This window comes from Capsicum annuum, chromosome 2, assembly GCF_002878395.1.
Source record: "Capsicum annuum cultivar UCD-10X-F1 chromosome 2, UCD10Xv1.1, whole genome shotgun sequence".
Taxonomy (NCBI): domain Eukaryota; kingdom Viridiplantae; phylum Streptophyta; class Magnoliopsida; order Solanales; family Solanaceae; genus Capsicum; species Capsicum annuum.
In genome coordinates, this window is record NC_061112.1 from 144,209,724 (window position 1) to 144,223,377 (window position 13,654).

Consider the following 13,654-nt stretch of genomic DNA (forward strand, 5'->3'; position numbering starts at 1 on the left):
ATATGTATTGATATGTATTGTATTGTGTGTATGTATATATATATATATATATATATATATATATATATATATATATTCTTTTTCATTTACAATTGTTTAACATATTCTTTAACATATTATTTAACATATTCGTAGGTTGTATTTAAGAACATAGAGCCAACTAAAATGAAATTGGCAAAGCTTGAAATACCACAAAAGGATGTAACTAAAGATGAACGTTCAGTTGATTCTGACGATGACTTCCAGGATCCACCACCAAAAAATATCAACGAACGTTCAAAGAAGAAACAGAAGGTGGATTCATCAACCCCAGCAGCGAAGAAACCTTCAGGGAAAATGCAAGTCAATATTGTTGACGAGCATACCCAAATGAGGACTCCACCTCCTCGTGCTGCAAAGGCTGCTATAATGAAGACACCAGTATTCAAGCCAATTCCAACACGACAGGCTTCTTCTTCAATAACCAAGAAAGGGAAGCAAACAGCTAGGGTTATTTTTCTTCAGGTACAGTCAAAGGCAGATAGTCATGTAGAGGAAGTAGCCGTGTCAAAGCGTGAGAGTCATGTTGAGAAAGGAGCATTTATTTCTAAGAAAGTTTTCGATGCATTCCGCGAAGAGGTAATTTTTTTGGTCAAATGTTTGTTTTACATTTAAAAGTTTGTGTTTACTGAATTTGTATGAATACAGGTTCGTCAAGAGTTTAAAGAAGTTTGTGAAGAGTTTACTCGAATTCGTCAATTAGTGAAGAAAAAGTTCAAAAAAATGGTCAAAGAAATTGAACATAACAAGGTAAAAGTTTTATTATTATATAATATTCACAGTATTAAAAAAATACATATGCAGAGTATGTGAAAAAATACATATACAGTATATTGCTAAAAATACATGTGCAGTTTATACAAAAAATACATATGCTTTGATTTTCAAAAACACATATGAAATGTAACACAAAATACATATGCAGCGTGTCAAGAAATGTATTTTGCTAAATACATTTGCAGAGTATGTGAAAATACATATGCAGAGTATGTAAAAAAAATACATATGCAGTATATTGCTAAAAATACATATGCAGTTTATACAAAAAAATACATATACTTTGCTTTTCGAAAATACATATGAAATGTAATACAAAATACATATGCAGTGTGTCAAAAAATATATTTTTCAACACTATGTATTTTTAGTGGGTTGGTATATACATATTAAGTGAAATCAAATAATAATAGTTTATTCAAATTATACTTGTAGCAACAACGTAAAGATACAGAGGTTGAAGCACAACAGATGGATTATGCTGGTGTCGAAACATCACCACAACAATTCAGTCCTTCTGTTGATCAGAATTTGGATGAGAATCAGGATGGTACAAAGGTAAAAAATAACTAAAATATGAGCAATTATATGTTATTTTATATATAGACCCGTATAAACATATACAATTGAATTTTTGTTGAAAGTTGTTTTAATTTTTTTTGCTTGTTTGCAAAGGTTGCACTGATTTGTATCCAGATACAACAAACATTGAAATTGATTCTCAACATTTAATCCCTGATGAGCTTCTCCAAAGTATAAATTTGGATTATAATCTTTTTGAGAAGATTGTTCATCATGAAGATCGAGTATGTATAATGAATTGAACTTTAGTTTATGTGATGTAAAAATAATAACAATCCATTAGACAATTATATATTTTCTTTTATTTCTATTGCAGATCACTGATGAGAAATTAGATGATACAAATTTATCTGATTTGCAGTTTACAATTCCAGATGAGTTGTTACCAAGTCTTACTGCATACTGAAGAGAAGGCATCACGAGACATCCATTGGCAACTTGTGAAGAAGAACAAAGCGATGAACATTTTAATGATGAAAAGTCTGAATCTGTTGTTCAAGATCATTGTCAGGTATGTATTATGAACATATCTGAAGTTATGTGGGTTATTTTGGATATAAAAAAAATAAATTATTTTTCATTTTTGAAGGAAAACAAAGAGAACGTTGGATCGAGCTCTAAATCAAACATGCACGGAGAGGTTGATCTTGGTACGGAGGAGCAGATTATGACAACTCCTAAAATACAAGAATTAACCACTGATGAACAAAGGGATGAAACAGTTTGACCCGATTCACAAGACACAATCCCTGATGACTTGCTTCCTAGTTTGAATGTATACAGTAGTAAAAGCATCATTGTTCATTCTTCTGTTAATCGTGAACTTCAAACTCCTATTCCAAAGTTAAGGATTAGGCGACCATCCAAATTCAACGAGTCACCTTACACGATGAAATTTGGTTCAGCTATCGGTAAGTACAATTAGTTATATATTTAGTTTACTATGTAACATGTTATGCAAATACTTTTTAATAATTACCTTTTTGTATTATGTAACTATACAGAGAGCTCGGAAGGGCACATACCTATATTCCCACAGAAACATCCATTTGTTTATCATCCGATTGATGGGATTGTGGGTATGAAGATTGTCAACAAGTTCATGGATTGGATTTCTGAAGACCTTCTCAAAGTTCATGCTAAAAGGTATTTTTATTGAACTGTTTAAAGTTTTTTTTTAAATTACATTATGTTCTCATGATTTAACATATACTGATTAGCAAAAAAAAAAAAACAGAAAGGAAAATATGGATCATTATAAAAGGAGAAAATCAACCATTCCAATGTGCATTTCGGAATTGAGACTGTTGAAGAATAAAACTGGTTCTACACAATGGGGTTCCCTGATTAGTCATAGACAAACTCGGTTAGTATATTTTTTTTGACACTATTTTTTTTACATTTATAGCACTAATTAAAATACATATTACGGCACTTGTAAATACATATGCAGGTGCACATATGTATTTTTACTATGTATTTTCTTATTATATAAGAAACGACGTGTTACACTTTAAATTACATATGTATTTTTATATTACATATACATGCTAAATTTAGTATACAAATAGTTTGAATGATCTAAAATTTGTGTTGTTACTTACTGAAGCATATTGATGTTTGCTTCTACTACTTGAGGAAGAAGTTGAAGTATGACCCCAACAGGTCTTACAAATTCAGCACAGTAGATTGCAACTTTATGAACATAATTAGGTCTATTCATGATGTTTATTCTGCGGATGCTGCAAATCTTACGGCGGGATGATAGGTGGCACATCTTAATGAATACATAAATGGGTTCTGTATGCATGCTGTTATGCCATGGCATACAGTGAAAGACATTTATATTCCAGTAAATATAAAGGAAAAACATAATTGGGTGCTAGCAATTTTATCTTTCTCAGAGAGGTGCATATTCCTATATGATTCATATGAATCATCTGGTCATTATTCGGTTGTTCTTGATGTCATTGAGAAATTAGCGGCGATTACCCCATTGTGTCTCCAACATTGTGATTTCTACGTTAAGAAAGGAATTGATGTTGAAAACCATCCAAGATACAAAGACAAAGACTCCTCAGATATGTTTGATGTGTTATTTCAAGAGAGTTTGCCTCAACAACCGAGCGAAAGTTTATAAGTTATTTAATTTACATATAACAAAATTGTATATTTGTAAAATATATATTAAAGCACATATGTGTTCCTTTTTATTGTTTTTGTAGGGATTGTGGTGTCTATATGGTTACATATGCGGAGTGTCTTTCTTATGGTCACAAAGTTCTTGCGAATAAGTTCGACCCCAATGCACTCCGTACAAGATATGTTGTACTTTTGTGGGAATATGGGACCAGAAAGCAAGACGCAAATGCTCATAGTGATGTCGAAGCACCTTTGAGGCCTGCAAAGCAAAATAGAATAACTAGTGTAACTGAAGTTTTTGATGTATGATGGCTGATGGATTGATTACTTTATATAGTTTAGATGTTGGTTTATGGATGTAGGTACTGATTATACAAACTAATTTTGATATTTTGAAGTGGTTCTAATTGTAGGTTATAATAGTACTTATTTTAACTGAATGAAATTAATTCAGTTTTGAAGTTTAATCTGAGTCTTTTATGGTGTTCTTCATTTTACTGTGTGATTTAGTTAAAAAAAATATATATGTATTGTTCATATTATGCTAAAAATACATATGCAGGAAATTTTATGCCTAAAAAATACATATGTATTTTTTTTAGCTGAGAAAAATAAATATGCAATGTTATGTTAAAAATACATATGCAATGTTAGAAAATACATATGTAGTGTTCTTATTTTGCTAAAAAATATGTAAGGATTATAAATAAAATTTAACCTAAAAATACATATGCAGTGTTAATAGTAAACTTTTCTAAAATACATACTGTTCATAACTAATATGTATTTTGATATGAGTTCATTTAATATGATTATAAATGAAAACTTAAATTAAAGATAAATTTGAACTTTTAATACAGTTCTGTAATTTATGGTGAGATTTTATTTTACAAAAATACATATGCAGTGTTAATATTTTTTATAAAAAATACATATGTATTATACATTTAAATGTATTTTTAGCATATAAATACATATGCAGCGCTAAGATTTTGAAATTCAAACATAGATTTGCAGAATATGTCATATGTGGCTAAATCAATGAACAATTACAAACTAAATAAGTGTTTGGTTAATCAAAGTTACCAACTTTAACCTAAAAAGTATATTCAATGTTAAAAATACATATGAACTGCAAATTCAATATACATATGCAATGTTCAGATCTTGCAACATATACATATACAGAATTCAGATTTTACAGTGTTCAATTGTCAAATGATGATTAAATGTATTAACTAAAAAAAATAGTTCAAATTTATAAAAATTGAAAATAAAGTTTTAAGCTATAATACGGAAGGAGAAATGTATCATTTTCGATATTTCCTACAAGAACGCCTATTGTGACCCTTAGCCCCACAAGCACCACATGAGTTGATGTTCTTCTTTCCAAATATATCCCGGCCTGATTTTCCACGATCCTTCTTTGCAGGTCTTCCTGAAGGTTTTTTGTATTTTGGAAGCAGTACTATTTCACCAAGTACTCTCTCTGGAATTAGCCAGTCATCTTTGTGTGGCAACAGGTAGATGGGAATATCATATGTCTTCAAAACAGTTTTTGGCTTAAACAAATCACAATAGTATGTCCCCTTCTCAAAATTCTTCTTCTCCAACACCGCACAAGCATGTGCACATGGTATCTGATCTAGTTGAAATGCATTACATGAGTATTTATTTTCCTTGAGGCAAACAATGAAGTGTTTTTGTTTGTCGTGTACCGTATACACATATTTTGTGGTTGGTACAACCTGATATAAAAATAAAAAGTTTAATGAAATGCTACAAAAAGATGAAATTCATATTATACGATATGTTGTAAGCACACCAGCATTTTTGCAGAAAAAAATACATATGCAAAGTAAAAATACATATGCAGAGTATATTTTTACAGAGCATCCAAATACATATGCACTGTTAATTATTTTCAATTAAAAAATACATATGCATTTAGTTTATTTTTATATGTTTCCATTCATTTAGAACTTAATGGAAGTTATTCTATTAATTATGTTTTTCAGAAGTATAAATTCCAAAATGTAAAAGGTCATACCTCATACGAGTACACAAAGTCTCGTTCTCTTTGAGTATGTCATTAAACTTTCCAATGAGTGGTGTGAAGGTCTATGAAGCCTGTTGCCTATTTTCGCCATTCTATTTTGCAAAAAATAATCGAACCTCCTCAAGAAAGTCATAAATTGACAGTTCTCTAGCTGATACAAGTACTCCATTTATTGACTCCACAATGTTTGAAGTCAAAGTCCAGCCTTGGTGAACTGTTGCATAGGACCTAGTCCACTTTTCGTAACCAGCCAATTCCAAATAATTCTTCACCCTAATATCAATTGCCTCAACTTTTTTCATTAACATGTGGAATTCTGACTTTGAATATGATTTGGCCATTGTATAAAAGATCTCCGACAATGCATCATGTGACTTTCTTTAAAAAAAATTAACATTTCCCCATAGATGCCACATGCATGCATAATGTGGAACATTGATGTACACATTGTTGACACCTAATTTTTGCCCTCCACAACTACGTTTAATCTCGAGTTTCTTCGATTTTTAAATAAAATCACATCAATTATTTTTTCCAAATAAATGCATTTTAAATAGGTACTTGGGCTAAATTTGTCATTTAAGTGATAATTATATATTTTTTCGTATTTGCATAAACGAGATTGTATAAATGATGTCATTTAAATGAACATTTTCATCAAAATTGGACTTTAAATTAAGGATTATTTAAAAAATAAATTGAAATAATTAAATCTTGATTTAAATATAATTTATTCTCACAAATAATCTATTTGGAGAATTACTTGTTTGGTTTTATTAAATCAAGAAACTCGGTATTAAAAGAAGTATTAATTCGTATTTAATTTCAATTCAATTTAATCAATCTATTAAATTTGATCATAAATTGAAATTAAAATTGACCACAATCGTAATACATTTGGCCAATTAGCTTTTAATTTGATCAAAATTTAATTAGAATGGGTTAAATGTTAATTGAAACTATTTTTCTAAACTATTCATCCCAATTTTAAACCCAATTTTGCCAAACACCTGGGCCCATTTCATATTTTCTTCAAACAGCAGCCCATTTCTCCCTTTTCAATTAAACAGGCCCAACACTAACAATTCCGGGCCCAAGCAACAACCAACTCCAGTGGCCCATTCGCCTTCATTTTTTCCAATCAGCAATATCAGCCCAGTATAAAGCCACATACCCGGCCCAAACCCTCTCATCTCCACCCCTTAACCTAACAAACAACAGCCAAACAACTACAACACTAGTTTCAACCCATTTCTCCGCGACCCATTTCTGTCCAACCCATTTTCAACAATACGCGGAACACCAACATCAGTAATCCCTCTTCTCTCCCCAAGCAAAGCAATAACAACATCAAACCCGATATCTCTCGACCCAAAATTGAGAAAACCGGCTTCAACCCGAAATCGCGATGAACATCTTCGACCCAAAATCGAGAAAACCGGCTTCAACCCGACCCTATCCTTCTTCACGCATCTCACGCGTCACTAAGAGAAACAAAGAATCCAAAATCTTCTAGAAACAGTCCAGGTGTCTCCCCCAACGTTCAACTCCACGAATTTCGGGATGGGGGGTACGAATTAGGTACATATTTGGCGATTTCTCATTGCGTCTGGGGGAGAATTTATTTTTTTCCAATTCTATTGGTCCACCATTTCCAAATTGGTACAACTACTGATGAAACGCCAAGCTGGAAAAGGGATTTTGAATTTAAAATCCCAAAAGACCCTTTCTTCCACCTTCTATATATAGGAGGGCCTTTGTTTCTTGAAAAAAGGAGGAGGGGGGCGGTGGGGGGGAGGGGGAGGAGTTTGGAGGGTTGAACAAGGAGAGTATAGAAAAATTGGGGGCTTTTTCTTTTCTTTTGGATGGGAAATTCTAGGGTCCAAAATTAAGGTTTCAAAAAGAGGGAAATCTTCTGAGGGAGGTTCTGATTCGAAAACAGAGAAAGGAATTTTTTTTTTGGAGTTTCTAAATGTAGGTTGAAAATATTTAGTTGAAAACCTGGGCGGGGGGGAGGGGGGGGTTTCAAAATCCTTAAGAGGAAAAAGCAAAAAGACACTCACTTGGTGGTCGACGTCGCGAGATTCCGGTAGTGACAATTTTGCTGATAGCTCATCATCCCGTAAGCTGCTCTTTGAAAGGTAACGTCCTATTTCTTTAATCTTAAGATTGCTTCTATTTTATCTCTTTAGTCTGTTATCTTAAGCAATTTAAGACTATCGTGTATGCTGGGTTGTCTGTTGTAGAGGTCCTGTAAGACTGTGGGATACGTTGGATGAAGGAATGTTTTGTCATGTGATTACAATTGATGCTAAACGCCAGGTCCAGTCGTTAAAATTTGGTTTTCAGTCTCATTTACGTGTCTCAATTTCATAATTGGTTACTTGATTTTGCCATCGCTAATTATCTTCCAATTTGTTGCTTTGTATTGTATATTGCTTCTAAGTTTGACGTATTGAGTTCGATAGAGATTCCTATTTCAAATTTTTCGCTTCACTGGCTTTTTGAATGTTGGTTTTGTTTGAGTTGTTGCCCTTATATTTAGCTGGCAATATCGCTAGCAAGACCACTTTTGCGAGTTCCTTTGGCAATGCAAATGTCAAAAAGAATGACCAAAATGTGTCTAACAGTGAAAGGTTCCCAGGAGATCCTAGAATCTCCTCGATGGCCATTTCGTTTGAGCCTGTCAAAATAGGGAGGAGAACAAAAAGATATTGTATCTCATTGGCTCCTTCCTTTAGTTCACTAATTGTGTTTCCCTTTTTAGTAAATTTTTGAAGATTGATTGGTTGCTTTGGGTTCATTTCAGGCCAATAGTCTTCTCAGTTTGAAGTTTGAAGTCCATGAAAGAATAAAATGGTTTTGTTGAATAATTTTAAACATGAGAATGGATTTGGTCGTGTCAATATCCAAAATCATTTCTATGTGTATATTCTCCCCCGAGGATGGTTCGTACATTTCTTTTAGTTATTAATTTCAAGGTCTAAAACTCTCAAAGTTTTGCAAGACCATGATTAGTCGAATGCCTGCAATTAGACTTTTAAGCTTGTTATTGCGAATATTTTTTAGTTTGTTTTGTTACTTTTGCAACCTTCAGCAGTTTGAGATTTTTTTTTTAGGATTAAAAGTGGGAATTTTAGAAGCTTGTTTTGTCCTTGATTTTTCTACGGTCAATAGTGGTTTGCGTGATTTAATTGAAAATCGTAAGGTCTTTCCGATTCGTGATATTGAAAGAGATTTGTAAGTTCTTTTTATGAGGTCATGACGCTGATCCTAAGGATACCCAATAACTTGCGGTTTACGTCATTGCATTACTTGACAAGGAGAGAAAAGGGTTGATTCAAGATATTTAATTTGATGAAATAGTTTAGAATCATTTCGTGACTACTTACCTACCATTTATTTGGTTTTAGACAGTCTTATTCGAATTAGTACGTTGTTTTGCTATGTATCTTTACCTTTACCTTTTGCTTCATCTATCTTCTTTAGATCATCGTATTGGCAGTCTTATAAGCTGATAAGTTTGTAGGAACCCTTTCATGGCTATTGATTTGTTACCATGACTACTTTTTTCTTCTGATTTTGATTCGAATCAGCTCGATTATAGTTTCAGGTTCTGCTCTATTTTAGTAAAATACACCCGTAAATTTCATTGATTTAAATTGTATACCATTCGGTAGAACACTGGTGGTTCTTGGTATATTGTTTTTTTTTTAGAATTGAGCTGGATTTGTTCTGTATTGAACTCTGTGGTCTGAAGTTAGTTTAGTGTCTTCTTTGTCATTTGCAAATTGATGTTTTGTCGATGCCATCGTTTAAAAGAATATGGTATGCTCAAACTTTGAAACTTTGAATTTTTTTATTTTTTTTCTTTTCCAAATGCTATCTTAAATAAGATAATGAATCCTAAGATTCTTTCATGTTATTTTGGACTGTCTTGGGTATCAGCTTTCTAAACTATCATTTGCAGTTTGATTATAACGTGTAATTAGTCACGGTTGGTCATAACGTGCAATTAATCCTTTTCCCCTTTATTTTGATGCATGTGAACTTGTTGTGGCTAAGTTCGTCATGAACTCTTGATTACATTTATCTCGTCGAATCAACTCTTTGAGAACATTCAAATCTCGATCTCATGGTATACGAATATAGGGAGTCAGAAGAAGAAAGAAGAGGTTGAAATCCTACATTCGAAGCGGATAAGAGACAAAAGTCTTGTCTGTTGTTTTATTTGTTGTTGTCCTCGTTTATTTTGTTTGTTTATTAATTCATTCATTCATTTCGGCCTCGAAGCCAAAGTTGTATTTAATACAGGTGGAGCGAGATTCGAGCCAACGACTCATAAACTAGACTAGGACAGGTGAAATGGGTCGAAAACCCAATTAGACTAGGACAGGTAGGCCTAAATCCCTTACTTTCTCCCCTTTCCATTTTTCTTTACGCTTCTTTTCCTTATGTGTTTGGCGAACCTAGTTAAATCCTTAGTTAAGTCGCTAAAAAACTAGTTTTGCATAAACACCAAAATATTTTCAAAATCACTTTCTTTTCAAAAATCAATCACTTTTCGACAAATTAATCTTTTTCTGAAGTTAGTCAAAAGACGTTTTCAATCAGTCCGGATAATCGCAAGCTAGCAGACGTTTTAGGTGCCTAACACCTTCCTAAAACGTTAATAGAAATCACTTACTTGGAATCTCTAAATTAAAATGATTTTCCTGTTTTGAATCATTTTGAAATAACTCTTTAAAGGTTTCTTAATTCCTTTTCAAAATTAAATGGCGATTTTTTTCAAAAGTCAAAATTTTCGCAAAACAGACATCGCTAACAGCCTTTGTGATGCTTGGATTCCTATCAGAAACAACACACATGTTTTATTTTTCCCCGTATGCTTTCTTTAGATTTTGAAAGAACCATGTTCGTGATGCATCATTTTCAGAATCAATTACACCATATGCCAGAGGGAATATATGACCTGTATATACAAAATAGTTATGTGTTGTAAAATAAAAATACATATAGGAACTGTATATGTATTTATTAAATATACAGGTAATTAAAATTGTATATTTTATCAAATAAATGGTATCAATTACATATAATAAAATTTAGACACACATAACTATAAAACATAATCAATTTTACATGTTTTCATTCATGAAACTTTGAAAATATAGGTAATTTTATACAGATATGTATATATCTAGTGGAGATATGTATTTTCAGGTGATACGCAGAAATTATTATAAAATCATACTAACCTGCTCCATCCATTGTACATGCTGTTACAAATGCCCCAATATACATTCCTCTCAGATGACTAGCATCAACAACTACAACTGGTCTATAATGATCAAATCCTTTAATGAATGCATTTTGAGCGATAAATACATACAAGAACTCATTCTCATATGTCTTCTTCATTCTTATATGTGACTCTAGATAGGTAGTATTCTATACATATAAGTATGATGATAGTTTCCCATAAGATGCTGATGGCTTACCCTTCAACTCTTCTAACGCTCTTTGTTTCGCCCTCCAGCATAAAGTGTATTTCAGATCCATACTAAAATCTTTCTTCATGTCATTTTTAATTTCTGTTGCACTGTATTTTATTTTGTGGTTCTTGAATTTTTGTTTAACCATACCACCTATCAATATACTAGTAGCATGCACCTTTGGATAGATCTTGTTCTTCACCGGGCATGTATGTTGAGGTCTGAATGCTCTTATTCTAAACATTCCAGTTTCTCCCATTCCTGATGCATGCATTAAAAACTCGCAGTTTCTTGATTTGCAAACCAACGTATACCTGCATACAACATAATTTAGTATTTTCAAAATACATATCTAAATTAATATTAGAAAAGAACAGAGTGATATAGAATGTACGTAGGTTTTCTTACTTGACCTTTTACTTCGCGTTTGAAACTTCTCCCTAATTGAATAGTCCTTCATGACTGACTTCAAAAAAAAATTTCTCAAGTAAACCTGATCTTCCTCAACATGCTTGTGATGTGGATCTGAGATAATCAACTCAACAGTATCCATTTCAAATACATCTAATGCTTGTGTATCTTCACAAACCACCAAAGATCCTTCATTTGTTGTATTTATCAATGTTTGAATGTTGTCACAATTGGTTATTCTTTCAGCAACACATATAGATGAACTTTCCATGTTGCTCCCTAAACATTCTCCAAAATGCTTACATATAAAAGAAGACAATTCATGTCTTCTATCTGTTTTTTTTTTAAATATAAACACTTTTAAACCCACATCATTATGTATTTCTATCTGCCCTGCATTAGCAGTAATTTGATATTCCACTAGAATATGTTTCCTCGTTAAATCCACACTTAAGTAAGATTCAATTCATCGTGTAGCTCAATGAATGTTGTTGATGTGCTCAACAGTATAACATCAAGTACATTTTCTTCGTAGTTTTTTTCATGCGTCCACCGACCAGAGTGCTTCACAAGCACTGGTATACTTCCCATTTCTACTTGATTTAACCAAAAAATAAACAAATATAAACATTTTGTCAAATTGTAACTTGTTAAAACAAACACTTTTCAGCTTTAACTGCAAACAAACTTACACAGCCAACATTTCCATTCAAAAAATAAATTTAAACAAAATTTGTTTAACGTAAAATACAAACACAAAAAAAGTTTTAATGCAAATACAGAAACTATTGAATCTAACCGAAGAAAAATTTGTATAAAATATATTTTTAGCAAAAACAGTTATACTCTCAAATTCTGACAACAACAACAACAACAACAACAAACTCAGTGTATTCCCAACTAGTGGGGTCTGGGGGGGGGGGGGGGGGGAAGATGTACGCACTCCATACCTCTACCTCTGATGAAGTAGAAAGGCTGTTTTCGAAAGACCCCCGGCTCAAGGCACGAGATACCACACAAACACATAGTAAAGCACAAAAGCAGATTACATAAAATAAATACGGCACCCATAAGTAATATAAAACAGAGGAAAGCACACAGATTCGTAATAAGATTCGTAATAAAACATGGAACACGGGACACAAAATCATAACAGGAATAAAACCCCCACCAAGTAATCCCTACACTAGCGACCCAAACTGGCCCTAATCCTCTGCCGTAATTCGCGTCTTCCAGACCTTCCTATCTAGGGTCATGTCCTCGGTGAGCTGTAACTGTTCCATGTCCCGCCTAATCACCTCACCCCAGTACTTTTTCGGCCTACCCCTACCCCGCCTAAAACCATCCAACGCTAGCCTCTCACACCTACGGACCGGGGCATCCATGCCCCTCCTCTTCACGTGTCCGAACCATCTCAATCGTGCTTCCCGCATCTTGCACTCCACTGAAGTCACACCAACCTTCTCCCGGATAGTCTCATTCCGAACTCTATCCCCTCTAGTCAGTCCACACATCCAGCGCAAAATTCGCATTTCTGCCACCTTCATTCTCAAATTCTGACAAGCAAACCAAAAATACATATACAGTGTTAACATTAAGCAATTCAAAAATACATATGCGGTGTTAACATTAAACATATCAAAAAATACATATAGAGCATACCTAATTTGTATTTTGAAATGTGTGAATAGAATTTCATCACATTCAGCAGCTCAATTCAATCATCTATTCATCAAGGATTTTTCAGAAAATAATTGAATCAAATCAATTCGAAATTTGTTTAAATTATTTTCATAATCGGAGAGCTTCACAATTTGATCAATTGTTAAATTGATCAAAATAACAACAACCGATACTGAAATAAATAGTCGAACAATGAAATCTAAATAATTGAAACAACTTCTAAACTGAAATTTTGCAACGAAAAAGTTCAATTCTAAATGTTTTTGTTACATATATTGAATTTCCTCCTGCTTTGATTATAAATCGAAACTAAATAGGAGCATCAGTAATGGCTAAAACAAAAAATCCAACCGGAAACACTTAATGATTACATACCTTAAACAACAGTAACGGATCAATTTTCAACTGATAGTTGAATTCGAACAATTTGAACTGAAGAATCTATAATTGAATTTGATTCAAAGAA

The 13,654-nt window shown here is 32.8% G+C and overlaps 1 protein-coding gene and 1 long non-coding RNA gene across 2 annotated transcripts; one reads left to right on the top strand and one right to left on the bottom strand.

Moving 5' to 3' along the window:
- Positions 1 to 4,850: 4,850 nt before the first annotated feature.
- LOC124896301 lies at positions 4,851 to 5,371 on the bottom strand. Its single transcript, XM_047407856.1, has 2 exons — positions 5,366 to 5,371; positions 4,851 to 5,288 (listed from the first exon to the last, which is right to left on the bottom strand). The coding sequence occupies exons 1-2, from the start codon at positions 5,369 to 5,371 to the stop codon at positions 4,851 to 4,853; spliced, it is 444 nt and encodes a 147-aa protein (XP_047263812.1).
- A 2,027-nt stretch (positions 5,372 to 7,398) lies between these two features.
- On the top strand, positions 7,399 to 11,551 carry LOC124896075. Its single transcript, XR_007052494.1, has 2 exons — positions 7,399 to 7,740; positions 9,665 to 11,551. It is a non-coding gene; the product is annotated as an uncharacterized LOC124896075 (long non-coding RNA).
- The last annotated feature ends 2,103 nt before the right edge of the window (positions 11,552 to 13,654 follow it).